This window comes from Bos indicus x Bos taurus, chromosome 28, assembly GCF_003369695.1.
Source record: "Bos indicus x Bos taurus breed Angus x Brahman F1 hybrid chromosome 28, Bos_hybrid_MaternalHap_v2.0, whole genome shotgun sequence".
Classification (NCBI taxonomy): domain Eukaryota; kingdom Metazoa; phylum Chordata; class Mammalia; order Artiodactyla; family Bovidae; genus Bos; species Bos indicus x Bos taurus.
The window spans coordinates 24402562-24419483 of record NC_040103.1 but is presented as its reverse complement, the minus strand read 5'-3'; the positions used below and the strand labels follow the sequence as shown (position 1 = coordinate 24419483).

Sequence of the window (16922 nt, the reverse complement as noted above, 5' to 3'; positions counted from 1 at the left end):
TCTTTTTAGGAATAATTATGTTTCTGTTGTTCTTCTTGAATTTCCAAAATAAACCAGTAACCCTTCTAATAAAAGAAAAAACCATTGTGAGAATTTCCTACTGAAAGAGTTATATGTATAAAGCCATGTGGTAAATTTTTAGTTTAACAATACTTTGTGAATATCAGATAATAAATTTAGGAAGGTAATGTTTCTTGAATGTAGTTAAATAATTGATTTGGACTTTTACTTCTAATCACCTTCATTCCTAGGTGGAATATGTAGTTCTTTTTATTTATTACATTAAATGGAATAAAAAATTACATATAAGAACAAGTATTAAAAATGGGTGCATGCATGGTCTTTGTATTCAAAGGAAGTAAAAATCTTAGTTTTTTTCTCTTCAATATTGTATATAAATTTGCCAGTCACTCAGTTGTGTTCTACTCTGTAACCCCATGGACTGCAGCCCACCAGGCTCCTCTGTCCGTGGGCTTCTTCAGGCAAGAATCCTGGAATGGGTTGCCATTTTAGGGGATCTTCCTGACCCAGGGATTGAACCTGTGTCTCCTGCATTGCAGGCAGATTCTTCACCATCTGAGTCACCAGGGAAGCCCTAAAACTTATATATAAGAACAAGTATTGAAAATGGGTGGATACATGGCCTTTGTATTCAAAGGAAAAGATAAAAACCTTTGTTTTTTTTCCCTTCAACATTGTTTATAAATTTGCTTGTACAACTACCATTCTGAAACAAACATAAAAGTACAGATTAGCAAAAGGATTTGACCAAGAATGAATGAGAAATATATACCTAGTCATAGGCAAACTAGTCAAAATAACGCAATTATATTTTACTTCAAAGCAACATACATATTGTTTTTCAGAAGCATGCAACAGTTACTGGACTATCCTGAAGATGATGTTGAAGAGACATTTTGTCTTAATTTTACGGTAAGATGGAAAGACATAGAATAGTAGCTTGATTGTTCATCATCCCTTTTATTTATCAGCTATGCCTTATGGTTTTTATTTCGATGAATGGAATTCTTAACCCTTTAGCTAACATTTATTGAGCATTAACTATATGCTAGTCACATGCATTATTTCATTTAATCCTCATAATCCCAAGAGATCGGTATTATTATCCTTATTTTACAGATGAGAAAACTGAAAACAGTTGTCACATTTCAGAGATAGTATTTGTATCCAGCTCTGTGACTGGATAAGCCTGTGTTGTTTAACATTATACTAAAGATCTTTCCAGATACACGGGTTCCTCTTTATTCAAGTGTTCATTTTTTTTGAGTCTGCAATCACAAGAATATTTAGAGAAGTAAAGGTTATTGTAACATGAATCCACTAATGAATTTGCCACCTAAAAGATGAATTCCCACTCAGACATCCCTTTTATAGTAACATTCATCCTTGCGAATTTTGTCTTACTGTTGGATACAATGCAGTATAAATGGAAATACATTGAAATATTATTTGGAAAATGAAATTACAAATCTTAAAAAAGATGTAGAATTTAATTCAGTGAGAGGGATGTTCAATAAATCATCTAGTCTTTATGCAGAATCATTGATAAATGAGGATCTGGCAGAAATAGAATAGTTGACAATTAAAGGAGAGAAAAATCAGCAAGGATTATGATAAGGCACTTCAGAAGTAACTATTTGAATAGTATAAATTAGATTCTTGGGAAAATGGTAAAAACCTTCAGTTTTTCTTTTTTCCTGTCTATTCTTCTCAAAAACTTCGTGTGCCCTCCCCCCCCCCCCCACCCCACATACCCTCAAACTGTCCTCTTTGTGTTTTTACAGTCAAAGCTGACAAAAGATACCATATTCTTGTATCACACAGTTTGCCAAAAAAATTATGTGCCTCCTCAAAAATGTTTGTCCATTCTTTGGTCATTTTAAGAATTGTCACATAGTGCAGTTACAAGAGAATTTGATAGGTTTAAAGGGAAATAGGTTAATTTCTTTTAGTAATGTTTAACTTTTTCCAAGAAAAAGTCCTCCTTGAATTCATATTTACTGTGAAATTTTAGTTCTCCTTTTCAGTTGGTGCACTTAATAACCCTATCAGTTTTCTTTGGATCTTTACTGATCATCTCAATTGACTGAAGCATTGAATTCTAAGCTTTATCAGTCATCAAGTGTGTGACTATTTAGTAAGATCTATGCTAATTCAAACATTGCTTCCCACTGTCAGTTCTTCCCAGACATACTCAGCGGCTCTTTGCTACTTATGGAGTAATAGCTTTAGAATGGGCTTCAGATCGTTTGTAATCTGGCTTTCTAACTTCCATTGTATCCTCCCATTCATACTAAGTTTTGTCATGTCTCACAGTATTCTTTTATATGCCGCACCTTCCCTGTTTTTTAGGGGCATGCATTTTTTTGATATTTGGTCTGTCTATCCTTTTGTTCAATCCCTGTCCTTAGTCAGAAATTCTGTCCTCTCCTAATCTTTCAGAGCCTTATTCATCCTTTTAGATGCTTTTCAAATGACATTTCTTCCTCAAGGTTTTTTATACTTTCTCTGTTTAGAAGTAAGCTTGCTTTCTTCCATGGTCTGATAGTATTTTGTTCATGTCTCTATTATAGCATTTATTTTACTATAATAATGAGTTGTTTACATATCACATTTATCCTTCTTTATTGGGTAGCAAATTCAAGAGCAGGGATTTATTCATCTTTTATCATCCCACTCCTAGTATAGTGTTTTATAAACAGGTATTAAAAAAATGTTAATAGAAGAGAGGAATATTCCCAAAAAAAGGGAATAGGAAGAGAAAAGATGCAGAGGTGGGAATGAAAACATATATAGGAAAATGAGCACACTAGTAAGGGAAATAAGAAATTTCAAAATAAATGACTCTTTATAAACCAAATTAATGGCAAACTGGAAGAACCACCTGTAGTTAAAATGCAGCAAGAAGGAATACCAGAGTGGCAGCTGTCATGCGGGAAGAATGCATAGCTATTCTAAAGTTGAATGCATTCTGACTTGGAGTCTATCACTTGTCCAAGGAAAACATCCTTCCTAATATTTTACTCCTGTAGTGACCCTTCTGAAGTTTTACGTGGGATAATTACTCAATTTCCTGTTAACAAACCAAAAGCTTGTTAATTTGTAATTAGTCAATGTACGATTTCAAACTGCTAGAGAAGATGAAAATTTCTAGCTGTGGCTTCATGCAGAATTCACAAATAAGCTTATGCTACCAGAATTTTACTTCAAACTTATTATTTCTTATATTTAATGAGAGAAAGGTAGATTATAATAGGTTATTAAAATAATAAGTTTTGAGTCTGACATTGACTTTTTTTAAAAATTTAAATTAATAGATCACAGTTGAAAACTTTGGTGCAACAGAAGTGAAAGAACTGGTTCTAAATGGTGCAGACACAGCTGTTAACAAACAAAATCGGTAAGTGACTTATAGCAGCATCAGTGGTAGTAATAAGATTCAGTAGGCATTTTCTTCTGTATTTAGAAATATGTCACAGTCTTAAATTTTTACTCAGATAAATTTACTCTTTGAATGGTGAGGACGTAATCAATCTTCCTTTTGCTCCTGTTAAGACATTAATAAAGGGACAAAAAGATCATTACCAACAAGAACAAAGGGAAGAAAGAGGAGACAACAACAGACACATTTTCGGAAGCTAGAAACCAATGGTACCAAACTTCAGCCAGACAGAAGAAGCTGCAGCACAAGATGGACTAGGAGCCATGAAGGCGGACAGTTCATATTGCAGCACAATAGTTCAGGCATGGAGAATAAAAAAACAGGTTAAAAAGGGTATGGATTTTAAGGGGAAACTGGAAACAGAGTGATTGGCTGTTATAAGAAGCAGTTAGAGACCCATTTCCCATAGAGCACGTGTGGCCTAGGAACTTTCCCTCTCCAGCTGGGCAGACTGGAGCTTGACTGATCAGACTAAAGGAACTGTGGATTTGAGGACAGTTAGGCAAAGCACTGAAATGAAACATGAAGATTAAGTGAAAGTCTACAGCTCTCTCCTCCTTGACACTGTGTATTGGAAGATTCTTCTCTGGGAAAACTGCCTAACTTTTAAATGTAAATGAATAATGAAAGAACGGTAGACATTTCAGAAAAGACCAAAACGGTAAAACAGAAACAGAAACCGTGTAGGATGAAGAAACGTCAATAAAAATTGAAATCAGTATGCTCAAACTGGTAAGAGTAGCATCCATGAGGATAATATTAAAAACTGGAAAAACTTCATTGGAAGAAATGGAATGAATGAAATTTGTCAAATGGTACCCCGCAGAATTTCCAGAACTGAATGACATGCCTTTTAAGAATGACAGCATGGAAGCGGAAATATAAAACATAATACAAGGCAAAATTACATGAAATTTCACAACCTGAAAAGAAACGAACCCTGAAACCTTTGGGGGGGCGGGCGGGGAATAGCAGACCATACACAAAGAATTAAGAATCAAAATAATATCAGATTCATAAAGATTAACACTGAAGTTAGGAGATCAACATTCTGGGAGAAAATTATTTTAAACATAGAGTTCTATATTGAAACTATCAAGTATGTGGTTCAGTTCTGTTCAGTTGTGCAGTTGTATCCGACTCTTTGCAACTCCATGGACTGCAGCACGCCAGGCTTCCCTGTCCATCACCAACCCCCGGAGTTTATTCAAACTCATGTCCATTGAGTCGGTGATGCCATCCGGCCATCTCATCCTCTGTTGTCCCCTTCTCCTGCCTTCAGTCTTTTCCAGCATCAGGGTCTTTTCAAATGAGTCAGCTCTTCGCATCAGTTGGCCAAAGTATTGGAGTTTCAGCTTCAACATCAGTCCTTCCAGTAAACATTCAGGACTGATTTCCTTTAGGATGGACTGGTTGGATCTCTTTGCAGTCGAAGGGAGTCTCAAGAGAGTCTTCTCCAACACCACAGTTCAAATGCATCAATTCTTTGGCACTCAGCATTTTTGATAGTCCAACTCTCATATCCATACATACAAGTATATAAAAATGTTTTTATACATGCAGAGTCTCAGAGAATTTACTTCCAATGCAATTTTCTCAAGAAGTTACTAGAGGATATGTCCTACCAAAACAAGGAATTGAACCAAGAATGAGGAAAAAGGGATCAAAAAAAAAGATGAGAGGCAAAGAGAAACAGTGATATGTACAAGATTTAGAAATAACAATCAATCTGCCTTAGATAAGGAAGATGGAGGATTCCAGGAGGAATGTCTTCAGGAAAAAAATGCAACCTAGTATATTTGAGTGAATCTAAAGGAGATTGACGTTTCTGTTGAAGTTGGGGATGAGGTAGCAACCTGAGGGACACAAAAATTCTTCAGAAAAGTAATTGTAGAACACTCCTTAACTTAGTATTTATAGTCATAAAAATGTTAACAATGAATATTGAACCATATTCAGTATTCAGTTCACCAGATAATATTAATAATTGTAGATCAAGGAATAACAGAACTCTGTTGAAGTTTGAAGGTAGATACCAGAAGGAACGACAGAGTTAACAAATAGTTTTCTTCAAATTGCCAGAGACTTGATCCAGGTGATTATAATCCTGATTCTGTTACTTAGAAGCTGTGTAACTTTAGGTTAATAAGTTGGTGTCTCCATGCCTCAAGTCTCTTTTTCTGTAAGGTGAGATGATATATTATACCTACTTCATGGGGTTATTTTGAGGATTAAATGAGGCGATAATTTAAAAATGCTTAGAATAGTACCTAGCACGTGTATGTGCTCAGTAAATGTTGGCTGTTAGGACTATACATTTGACATTTTAAAATATATGTTATTTCTTTGGTAAAAACAAAGCTGTTTTTAAAATAATGTGGAAAAATTTTAGGTCTTTCTACTTTAAAAAAAAACTACTCGTTTTGAAAAGCTTTGACTATGATATAGAAAGATATTTTTTCAGCTTTTCAAGTTCCTATTGTTGCACTAATTCTTTAAGTTTCTAACAAATATTATTTCACATAGATTATTTAGTTTAGAAGTAATTTAAAGAATTTTGATCTTTTTACCACCAGTCCGAGTTGCATAATGAAAGTGTGGAATGCAAAAATGTTAGCACATAAAACAATTTAGTCTTTTGTACTTAGGAGACTTAACTATTAGCAGTATAAATTTGACTTTCTAATAGTTGAGTTATAAAATGATGCCTTATGAAATTACCTGTTTCTTCTTAGAAGAACCTTACGCTGATAAGCATATGCTATTGATTTTTCCTTAGGGCCACCAATTTTATTTTATAATGGCCCCCTTTAACCTTTTTTCCTCTTTGTAAAGTGAGTTTGGGATTATTCTAAAATTTGCTGAAGTGGTTATCTGTAGATGACTAAATTTACCAGTATTCCCATTTATAGAAGCATCCTTTTTAATTTGGATCACAAGAGTGTAAAATATTGAAATCTCTAGCGCACATTCTGATTATCAGCTTAACCAGGTAGCTGCATAAAGTGTTTGTGGCCAGAAGAACAAGTGGGAATAAAACTAGTTCTAATTACTGAGTAAAGGGTTTTCTTTTTTCATGACTGTTTCCTTTTGTATCATAACAGGGAGAAAAGCATCAGCAGTGTTCATCTGTATGTGTATTTATATGTATGTACACATACACTTGAAAAGAAACTTCACTTGTAGTTTTTAATGGTTATCCTGAAAGAATACTTAATGCCCCTCTTGGGTTTTTAATTTTTTAAATAAATTGGTTCATCAGATTCCTTTGAAACCCAAGGAAAAGCAGACTGTACAATCTGTGAAACAGTCTTAATCCCAAAGTTCTCTCTCTTTATTAAAAATTCCTTATTTTAGCATTATACTTTTTAGGGACGTATTAGAGTGATACATATAAATTCTCAATAATTTGTGAATTATTTAAAAATATTTTTGATAGCCATTTGCATCAATATTCTTCCCATTAGGACATCTTTCACTTAGAAGTAAGCTAAGATTGGCTGTGAATGAGAGGTTGTCTACATGCCTCCTAGATGTACCAGATTTTTATATAGAAAGAATAATAGACTTCTTCATAAAGATTTTGTCTTTTGAATCCTACTCATACTTTCTCGGTTTTGTACGTAAATTGCAAAAAGTACAGCAACACTCAGAGGTTTAGTAAGACTGTAATACATATTATCTGTAAATTTTTTTTTTATATTTTGTGCATGTATGCTTTTTCATTTCTAGACAAGAGTTTGTTGATGCTTATGTGGATTACATATTCAATAAATCAGTGGCTTCCTTATTTGATGCTTTTCATGCGGGCTTTCATAAGGTCTGTGGAGGAAAAGTCCTTCAGCTCTTTCAGCCTAATGAACTACAAGCAATGGTTATTGGAAACACAAATTATGATTGGAAGGAATTGGAAAAGGTAGGGGAAAACAAATCTATGATATTGTTTAGATGGAAAAGCAAAAGGAAAACATAACTTGTTGATGGTTATATCTCTGGTATTGATGGTATTCATGTCGTGTTATGTGTATTTGACTACAAGTTTTTTAAAATAATGCTGCTGCTAAGTCACTTCAGTCGTGTCCGACTCTGTGTGACCCTGTAGACGGCAGCTCACCAGGCTCCCCCGTCCCTGGGATTCTCCAGGCAAGAACACTAGAGTGGGTTGCCATTTCCTTCAGTGCATGAAAGTGAAAAGTGAAAGTGAAGTCGCTCTGTCGTGTCCGACTCCTAGCGTACCTATGGACTGCAGCCCACCAGGCTCCTCCGTCCATGGGATTTTCCAGGCAAGAGTACTGGAGTGGGGTGCCATTGCTATTGTGCATTAAAACTGAATGCACTATTGATACGTTCAACACCTGAGTGAAAGAAATCAGTCTCAGAGAATTATATACCATATGATTAAGCCAAGCACTGTGTTGGACAGGGGCTAGGGATGAGGAGGGAGTGTGACTGCAGAGGGGCAACATGAGAGTTCTTTAGGGTGACAGAATTGTTGACTGTCCTGGCTCTAGTGGTGGTTTATCTGTATACGTGGTCTAAAACTTGTAGAACTGTACACACATAAATGTCAATTTTACTGTGTAACAATTTAAGGAAAAAAAATTTTAATTACACAAAAAAAATAGGACTTCTGATTAAGCATAGTGGAATAAACATTTTTCTCTGCTCCCTCCCAAATCTCATTAGAATTACAGTAAAGGACTAAGCATAGGACTAACCCCTCCCCCAAAACACAGTGAGCACGAGAAAGTACAGCTTTGGAAGATGGAAAATAGGTGGATGAGTGACTTAGAACAAAGAAAATTGAATTCTGAGCCTCCAGAGGACGAGATTCGTCAAGAGGCAGCCTGTCACATTATAGAATTTGTGCAAGTCACAGAAATGAGCACGTCATGTTACCAGGGCTACAGGGTTGGACTGAAAGCAATACAGTTGTTTCAAAACTAATTTAAGGAATTACTAGCCCTCTCATATCCCCTTTCCTGCCTGGCAAAAGAGAACCCTGGAGAGAGGCTCTAGAATCTGGGAAAGCATGTAGAACTGAGGCTGGCACTCAGAAACTGGCAGTCAGGCTTGAATCCTCCAGGAAGGAGATTGAAGATTTCTTTCAGGAGGTAAATTAATTTGCTAAACAGAAGAAAGATGACTTTAAGAATCATTACCCCTCAGATCCTACAAGATTTATCCTTCTTGCCTCATCTTTCATTCCTCCTCTTTCACTCTGCTTCAGCCTTACTGGCTTCTTAGCTGGGCCTAGAACCCTCCAGAAACACTTTAGCCCTGTGGCCTTTTTGTTTTCTGTGCCTAGAATTCTTTTCACCTTGGTAATTTCAAATGTGTCTTGTCTCATTTCCTTTATGTCTTTATATCTTTTTAGAGAATTCATTGGCTAACCCACTAAAAATTGCATATGTACACATACATACCCCCTATTTTCCTTCTTTCTTCTCTAAATGTGACTAAATAAAATTTTACTTAATTGTCTTTACCGTCTGCTCCCCTTACCCCCACTCACTGTCAGCACTATAACGGCAGGATTTTTGTCTCTTAGTTCACTGCTGTCAGGATTTTTGTCTATTTGTTCACTGCTGTGTTCCCAGAACCTAGAAGGGCATTCAGCAAATACTTAAAACCTTGTCTGAAGTTATAACTGATAAAAGTATTCATTCAGCAAGAGGGCATTTTTTAAAGGTATATTTTAGTGTACTTAGTATACTTAGTTTCTTCCACTGATCTGATTCATTATAATTTCACTAATTATGATTTGTGACTTCAGATGTTCTTCATCATGACTGTACACATTTCCCCAGTACCATCTTGTGGCTTAAAAAAAGGAAAAAAGAAAAAAACTAGCCAACCACCTTTCATTTCCCCACTAACATACTCAGTCTTCAATTCAAACAGGTTAATACTTAAGCTGATTGCTAGAATTCAAGCCATTATCTCCAAATCTCTTTGTAAATTAATATATATGTTGTGGATTTCTCGAGTTCAGTCATTGATATAATCATGGCTACAAATAGAGCTCCAAATTCAAGAACCTAAAAATAAATCTTTACTGAGCCTCTACTGGATGCCTGCTGCTAAGTCACTTCAGTCGTGTCGAAGCCCACCAGGCTTCCCCGTCCCTATGATTCTCCAGGCAAGAACACTGGAGTGGGTTGCCATTTCCTTCTCCAATTCATGAAAGAGAAAGTGAAGTCGCTCAGTTGTGTCCGACTCTTAGCGACCCCATGGACTGCAGCCCACAGGCTCCTCTGTCCTTGGGATTTTCCAGGCAAGAGTACTGGAGTGGGGTGCCATCGCCTTCTCTGTACTAGATGCCTAATACTATGCAAAAGATTAGAAAGACAGCAGTAAATAAGCTTGAGACGTGGTCTTTGTTCTCTGGCAAGGAGGCTGGACGTTAAATAATTGAACTGTGATGAATATAAAGAGAGTTTAGTGAATGATATATAAGGCAAAACCTGCACAAACAGGGAAAGCCTCTCACTTGATGGTAATATCTACCAGGTTCAGTGCAGTTTCCCCAGGACTCCAGACTTTGCCTGAAACTCGTTATACATGTGTCTAATGAGCCAATGAATGAATTAGGTGACATTTAATCTGAACCTAAAGGACAAGTAGAATTTAATCCGATGAACAAAGAAAGGAGTGTTTGGGAAACATGTTTGCTGTTTTGTTGCAAGTTACACTGAAACATAGAGGCTTAAAGATGAACATTGGTTGTCTCACATGGTTCCTGTGGGCCAGGAATTCAGAAGTGGTTTAGTCCAGTGATTTTAGACTTGGAGATCTTTCATGAGGTTGCAGTTGAAATGCCAGCTGGTGCTTTTAGTCATCTGAAGATGGCTGAAGGATAGGATTCCCCTTCCAAGATGGCTCACTCACATGGCTGTGGACCAAAGGCCTCAGGATCTCAGCATGAGGACCTCTCCATAGGGTTGTTTGAATGTCTCCATGAAGTGCTCCCCCTGGGAGTGAGTGACCAAAAAGCTAAAGCCACACAAGTTTTTATGATCTAGTCTCAGAAGTCATGTATTCTCACATCTGCACTATCCTGATGAGGTCAAGCCTATTCAGTGTGGGAGGGGACATAACATGGCCATGAATAGCAGGAAGCAGAGGTCTTTGAGGGCCTTTTGGAAACTAACACAGAAAATTGTTAGTGTTGCTCTTAGAACCATTAATGTTTTAAAGAGAAGATGGAATAATACAAAATAATTCATATGACTTGTGTTCATCGATAAAGGGAAAGAAAATTTCATGATTATCAGAGATAATTAATTCCATCTTAAACTTTAATAGTCCATTAGCCTTTTAGTAATTTTGGTTTATCCTTTATATACTTAACTTTGGAAAATGATATTACTATCACATCATGTTCTTTGAATTGGGAGCAGGGGAGATGGTTCTGCAGATTCATATTTTCTTTCTTTTTCTCTGGAACTAATAGTTCCAAGTTACAGAATATCCAGGAAGTAATAATTAACTGAATTACATGAGTTTCAAACTCTTGGATAGTGTTAACTTTCTGTGCTAAGGAAGCTAGTTGTCAGATTGAAGATAAAACTGATATCCCTTAATATTAATAGAAGGTTATGTTGTTTTAGAATACAGAATACAAAGGAGAATATTGGGCAGAACATCCTACAATAAAAATGTTCTGGGAAGTATTTCATGAATTACCATTGGAAAAGAAAAAACAATTTTTGTGTAAGTATTTGTTTTATGAGAATGGAGTCTAATTATCGAACTTTTGAACTTAGACTAACTTGATTCACTTTGGTGGGTTTTTCTGTATTATTCAAGGTCCTGTTTTTAATTTTCAGAGTAATTTTTTTTATCCACATTCTTTACATTTTAACAAGATCTCTGCAGTATAACTTTTCATATTCAATTTTTTTTCTTTGCTTCAGAATGAAAACTTTGGTAGTTGGTGTAGAAAATAGAACTTTCCTGTTCCTGAACTTAATGCCTATTAATGTGTGTCTGTTTTGCATATCATAGGATGACAGGTCATTAATTTTGGCTTCCAAGTATGAATTTGTTTAAAAATGACAAGACAAATAGGAAAGGAATCATAATCAAAACTGCATGTTTTTTTAAATAAATAGTTCTAAATGGTTACTCTTTTCAAAAAAGAGGGGCTCCCAAAGTGTTTTTATCAAGGATAGTAGTCATTCATGTATCACACATATATTAAGCCTTTCTGTAGTCATTCATGTATCACACATATATTAAGCCTTTCTGTGTGCTGATGTTAAGATTACACTTTTAAAGAAAAAATACTGTTTGGATGTATCTCAGAATCATGCTTCCACAAATTCTGGGGATAGGCTTCCACTTTAGAGCAAATGTTACTGTAAAGCTTTGCTATAAGTGATTGTTTAAGTAACTTGATACTCCACATTGTTATTTAAAACTTTTATTATCGATAAAAGTAGTTCTTTCACTCAGTGATTCTTTTCTTGGCAGTATTTTTGACAGGTAGTGATCGCATTCCTATTCTTGGTATGAAGAGTCTAATACTAGTCATCCAGTCAACAGGAGGTGGTGAGGAGTATCTCCCAGTTTCCCATACCTGTTTTAATCTTCTGGATCTTCCAAAATATACAGACAAAGAAACTCTACGCTCTAAACTGATTCAAGCTATTGATCACAATGAAGGCTTCAGTTTAATATAACTTTGGAGTTACAACTATTCAGTTTACTGCAAAAGCATTAAACTAATTATTTGTGTTTTTCTTGTGGTGATGAATTCAGCAAGGTGATAGAGGTACTATTATAATTCTTACTTGCAAAATGTTCAATGCAATGAGTATTCATGAAAGCCAAAAAAATTAAAAGAAACGAACAAACTGTGTTAAATATTAAACACTGTACAGAACCATGGATTTTTTTTTTTGCCATCTTCTAATAAACATACAAGTATTGTGACTACGTTGAGGTTTTACTAACATAAATTTTAAGAGTTTGCATATCTGACAAATGATCTGGTGTGTGAGTGCATGAAAATGTTGCTTAATTTTCCTCCAATCACGGATGAGAAGCCTTTAACTTTGGCCTGCAATAGTCATTCGATTATTTTTTCATTTTGTAAATAATGTTAAAGTTTTGTAATAAAATAGTTATGTTCTGATACCAGTGCAGTTTCTCTGGTTGTACTTGAACTGAGATTCCTTTAAAGGGTTAAAAATTATCATTTAAATCTTATTCTGAGAATCTGTGAAGGCAAAAAATTAGCATGGTGGAAAATAGTCTTTGCTTTTTTACTAGAATAATGTCCTTGTGTAAGTCTAAATTGCAAATAGAATTTACCTGATTAACATATAGTTCTTTCTTTCTATGAGTCTTGAGATATAATTGACCAATGGGAAGTTGTGGGAAAGCTTAATGTTTAGTACTGAAAGAACTCTGTCCAGTTGCTGGAAATACAATCGTTGACTACTATGAGAACCAATCATTGGGTTAAAGCTTTTAAAACTATTGATGCTGCAGGTTGGTATTTAAAGAGAATTTTTAGTGCTTCAGAACCATTTACTTGAATTTTAAGAGACAAATCTTAACAGACAACTCTTTTAAGTTTTAAGGTGCTGATGCTTAGTTATCTTGTCATTAAATTGTAACAGTGAGTGATGCAACACATGTGACTTTCTGCTATAATGCAAATATTTATTTTTTAAATTTATTTTTTAAATGCCATGAAACTGTTTAAATAATAAAGGTTTATTGGCTTAATATTTAAACTTTCACTGGTTCTCATATAAGAGTCAAAATTCTTCAAAAACAGTAATATCTAAGGGAAGGTCTCTTAAATTTTGGACAGATAGTTCCCATTTCCATACAAATTTATCTGTTTAATAGAAGCTCCCAAGTCTCCTTACCTGTAATTCTAAAATCCAAAACATCTCAGCCAGGGTGGGGAGAGACGGGGGTGTTACATCACTTTGTAGCAAAACCTGACCTCAGTTGTTGAGGCTGTTTATGATACTAAATGGGACTGTTTGCATATGTTACTGTGGCAGTGCTAGTGTGTTTGTTTTGTGTTTGGTCTAGGTGCTGCCCAGATCTGTGTGGGTGCAACACTGTGTGCTTTAAAAACTCTTAACATTCGTAATTCCAAAATGCAAATGAGTCCAAGGGTTTTGGAAAAGGGATTGTGGACATGTACTTTTCACTAGTTAAACTTCTGGTGTTTTTAATAGGCTTTTAAATAAAAGCCTTAATAATTGTCCTTAAAGTAACATTTTTCCCAGTAAAATTCCTCCAGGTTTCTGGTATTATATTGTTTATGTGCACATCCATTCCTTGAGGCTACTGATTGTTAACACTGAAAACAGATGTGTGTGTCAGGTTTTTTAGTAACCTCTATTTGCTATGAAGCTTTTCTGTAAAATAGCAGCCACGTTGGATTAATACAGGTAGAGTTCATTGAACAGGTGTTTTAACAAGGCCTGACCTGTTATCTGGGAATACAACAGTGCAAGGCATAATTTGGGTAACTCTGGTATTCTTTTCCTCCCTGTTACTGCAGAGCTACAGTAGAATTAACAGCAGGGAGATTCATGGGAAAAAATACCATTGAAGATTTTTCAAATTGCTGTTTGCTGCTTTTTAAAAGTAACAAAAATACCAAGCTTTATAGATTAGAAATGGTTTGGATCTAAAAGAAGCAGAAGATACTAAGAAGACGTAGCAAGAATACAGAGAACTATACAAAAAAAGATCTTTATGACCAGATAACCACCATGGTGTCATCACTCACCTAGAGCCAGACATCCTGAATGTGAAGTCAGGTGGGCCTTAGGAAGCATCACTGAGAACAAAGCTAGTGGAGGTGAATTCCATTTCAAATCCTAAAAGATGATGCTGTGAAAGTGCTGCAAATCTGAAAAACTCAGCAGTGGCCACAGGACCAGAAAAGGTCAGTTTTCATTTCAATCCCAAAGAAAGGCAGTGCCAAAGAATGCTCAACCTACCGCACAATTGCACTCATCTCACATGCTAGCAAAGTAATGCTCAAAATTCTCCAAGCCAGGCTTCCACAGTACGTGAACCATGAACTTCAGATGTTCAAGCTGGATTTAGAAAAGGCAGAGGAACCAGACATCAAATTGCCAACATCCATCCGCTGGATCATCGAAAAAGCAAGAGAGTTCCAGAAAAACATTTACTTCTGCTTTATTGACTAGGCCAAAGCCTTTGACTGTGTGGATCACAACAAACTGGAAAATTCTTCAAGAGATGGGAATACCAGACCACCTGACCTGCCTCCTGAGAAATCTGTATGCAGGTTAAGAAGCAACAGTTGTAACTGGACATGGAACAACAGACTGGTTCCAAATCGGGAAAGGAGTATGTCAGGGATACTGTCACTCTGCTTATTTAATTTATATGCAAAGAACATCATGTGAAATGCTGGGCTGGTTGAAGCACAAGCTGGAATCAAGATTTCAGGGAGAATTACCAATAACCTCAGATTTGCAGATGACACCACCCTTATGCCAGAAAGTGAAGAGGAACTAAAAGAGCCTCTTGATGAAGGTGAAAGAGGAGAGTGAAAAGGCTGGTTTAAAACATTCAAAATATGAAGATCATTGCATCCAGTCCCATCACTTCATGGGAAATAGATGGGGAAACAATGGAAACAGTGACATACAATTTTTTTGGGCTCTAAAACCACTGCAGATGGTGACTGCAGCCATGAAATTAAAAGACGCTTGCTCCTTGGAAGAAAAGCTATGACCAACTTAGACAGCATATTCAAAAGCATAGACATTTCTTTGCCAACAAAGGTCCATCTAGTCAAAGCTATGGTTTTTCCAGTAGTCATGTGTGGATGTGAGAGTTGGACCATACAGAAGGCTGAGCGCTGAAGAATTGATGCTTTTGAACTGTGGCATTGGGGAAGACTTGAGAGTCCCTTGGACTGCAAGGAGATCCAACCAGTCCATCCTAAAGGAAATCAGTCTTGAATATTCATTGGAAGGACTGATACTGAAGCTGAAACTCCTAATACTTTGGCCACCTGATGTGAAGAACTGACTCACTGGAAAAGACCCTGATGCTGGGAAAGATTCAAGGTAGGAGAAGGGGACAACAGAGGATGAGATGGTTGGATGGCTCACCAACTCGACATGAGTTTGAGTAAGGTCCAGGAGTTGGTGATGGACAGGGAAGCCTGGCATACTGCAGTCCATGGGGTCGCAGAGTCTGACACGACTGAGCTACTGAACTGAATTGATAGATTAGCAAGTAGGCAAATACTGAGTTCACTAAATTTTAAGGACCATGATTGCGGAACTGGCTTAACCTTTGAAAACATTTGGCCTCCACTTAGACCTATTTGTACAAGTAGTTGTTCTTAAGTCAGTAGTAATTTTAACCAATAGCCATTGTTCAGAGAAGGCAGTAGAATCAATACAAGCCTTTAAATTGGCATGAAATAAAACCACAATGTAGTTTTCAAAACTGAGAACCCCAGCCTTTGCACAGGGATTGACTTCTAACATGCTTTTGCCTGCGTTGTATAAGGTTTTCACTGCATTTAGTTGAACAAGGTCTTCTGATGATGTGCAACATGCCTAAGGCAGTCTTCCCCTGCATATGGTGAGTTCTCTGAAAGCAAAGGCAAAATGGTCTTGCTCTCAACCTCTTCCTATCCGCAGCCTCTGGTCCTTTGGCCATCCAAACTCCTTAGGTTAGTTTTGTCCTCCTTTCACAGTAATTCGGTAGCTCCCTGCACTCACATTGTAACATTACTAGGGACAAAGTGGGAATTTGTCTGTTTTATGTATGTCTACCTTACTTTCCCTTTTGGGCCAGCCACACTGAATGGAGGGTTAAATGCGGAAGGAACTCACCCTATTCCTTTCACTTCTCAACTCTTAATATATCACCTGGGGCTACTTTTTACTGTAAACTCCACCTTTGGCCAATTAGATGTCATCTCTAAGAGGTGACAGCTCAGGTTACTTCCCAAAATTCCCCAGTTTATTTTTAATCCCAGTTGAGAGTCACTTGGTGGGTGGATGGGGGGGGAAGGGTGACTGTTCATTTTTAAGGAGTGGGGAGAGCTTTTGATTAGTCTAAGAGTTGAAACTTGTTTCAAATAAAATTTATCAGATAATGTTTTAGCAGGTGGGTCAAGGTACAGCATTCTTTAGTGCCACTGAGGAAGACACTGATTAAACAGTGTATCCGTGGAATATGGTACACGCACCTAGGGAAGTGGCAACAGCATTGAATCCACGGCTTTAATTAAGTTAGGTTTTGCTAGGTATTCAATTACTTGAAATGACATGCTCTTTATTAAGAACCACTTTTCTATTTTGTGCATCTATGGAATTTCACAGGTATTTTTTCTAGTGCAAACAAGATATACAGGGGCAGAGAGTTTTTTGGATTGTTTAGTTCCCTTCAAGAGACCTGAAGGCAGGAAACTGCCACGTTTATT

General features: G+C 36.4%; 1 protein-coding gene across 5 annotated transcripts in view; it reads left to right on the top strand.

Annotated features, from left to right (window-relative positions):
* The window catches only part of HERC4 (HECT and RLD domain containing E3 ubiquitin protein ligase 4), a 127608-nt gene extending 114998 nt beyond the window's left edge, over positions 1–12610 (top strand). For 4 of the 5 annotated variants that reach the window (XM_027530872.1, XM_027530875.1, XM_027530873.1 and 1 more), the window contains 5 exons: positions 867–933; positions 3339–3421; positions 7196–7379; positions 11077–11179; positions 11942–12610. In XM_027530872.1, the coding sequence (XP_027386673.1) occupies positions 867–933; positions 3339–3421; positions 7196–7379; positions 11077–11179; positions 11942–12150 (646 nt within the window). In that variant the 3' untranslated portion in view covers positions 12151–12610. Of the gene's footprint in view, positions 1–866; positions 934–3338; positions 3422–7195; positions 7380–11076; positions 11180–11941 lie in introns of those variants that run through there. The other variant, XM_027530876.1, reaches the window with a different exon arrangement.
* The last annotated feature ends 4312 nt before the right edge of the window (positions 12611–16922 follow it).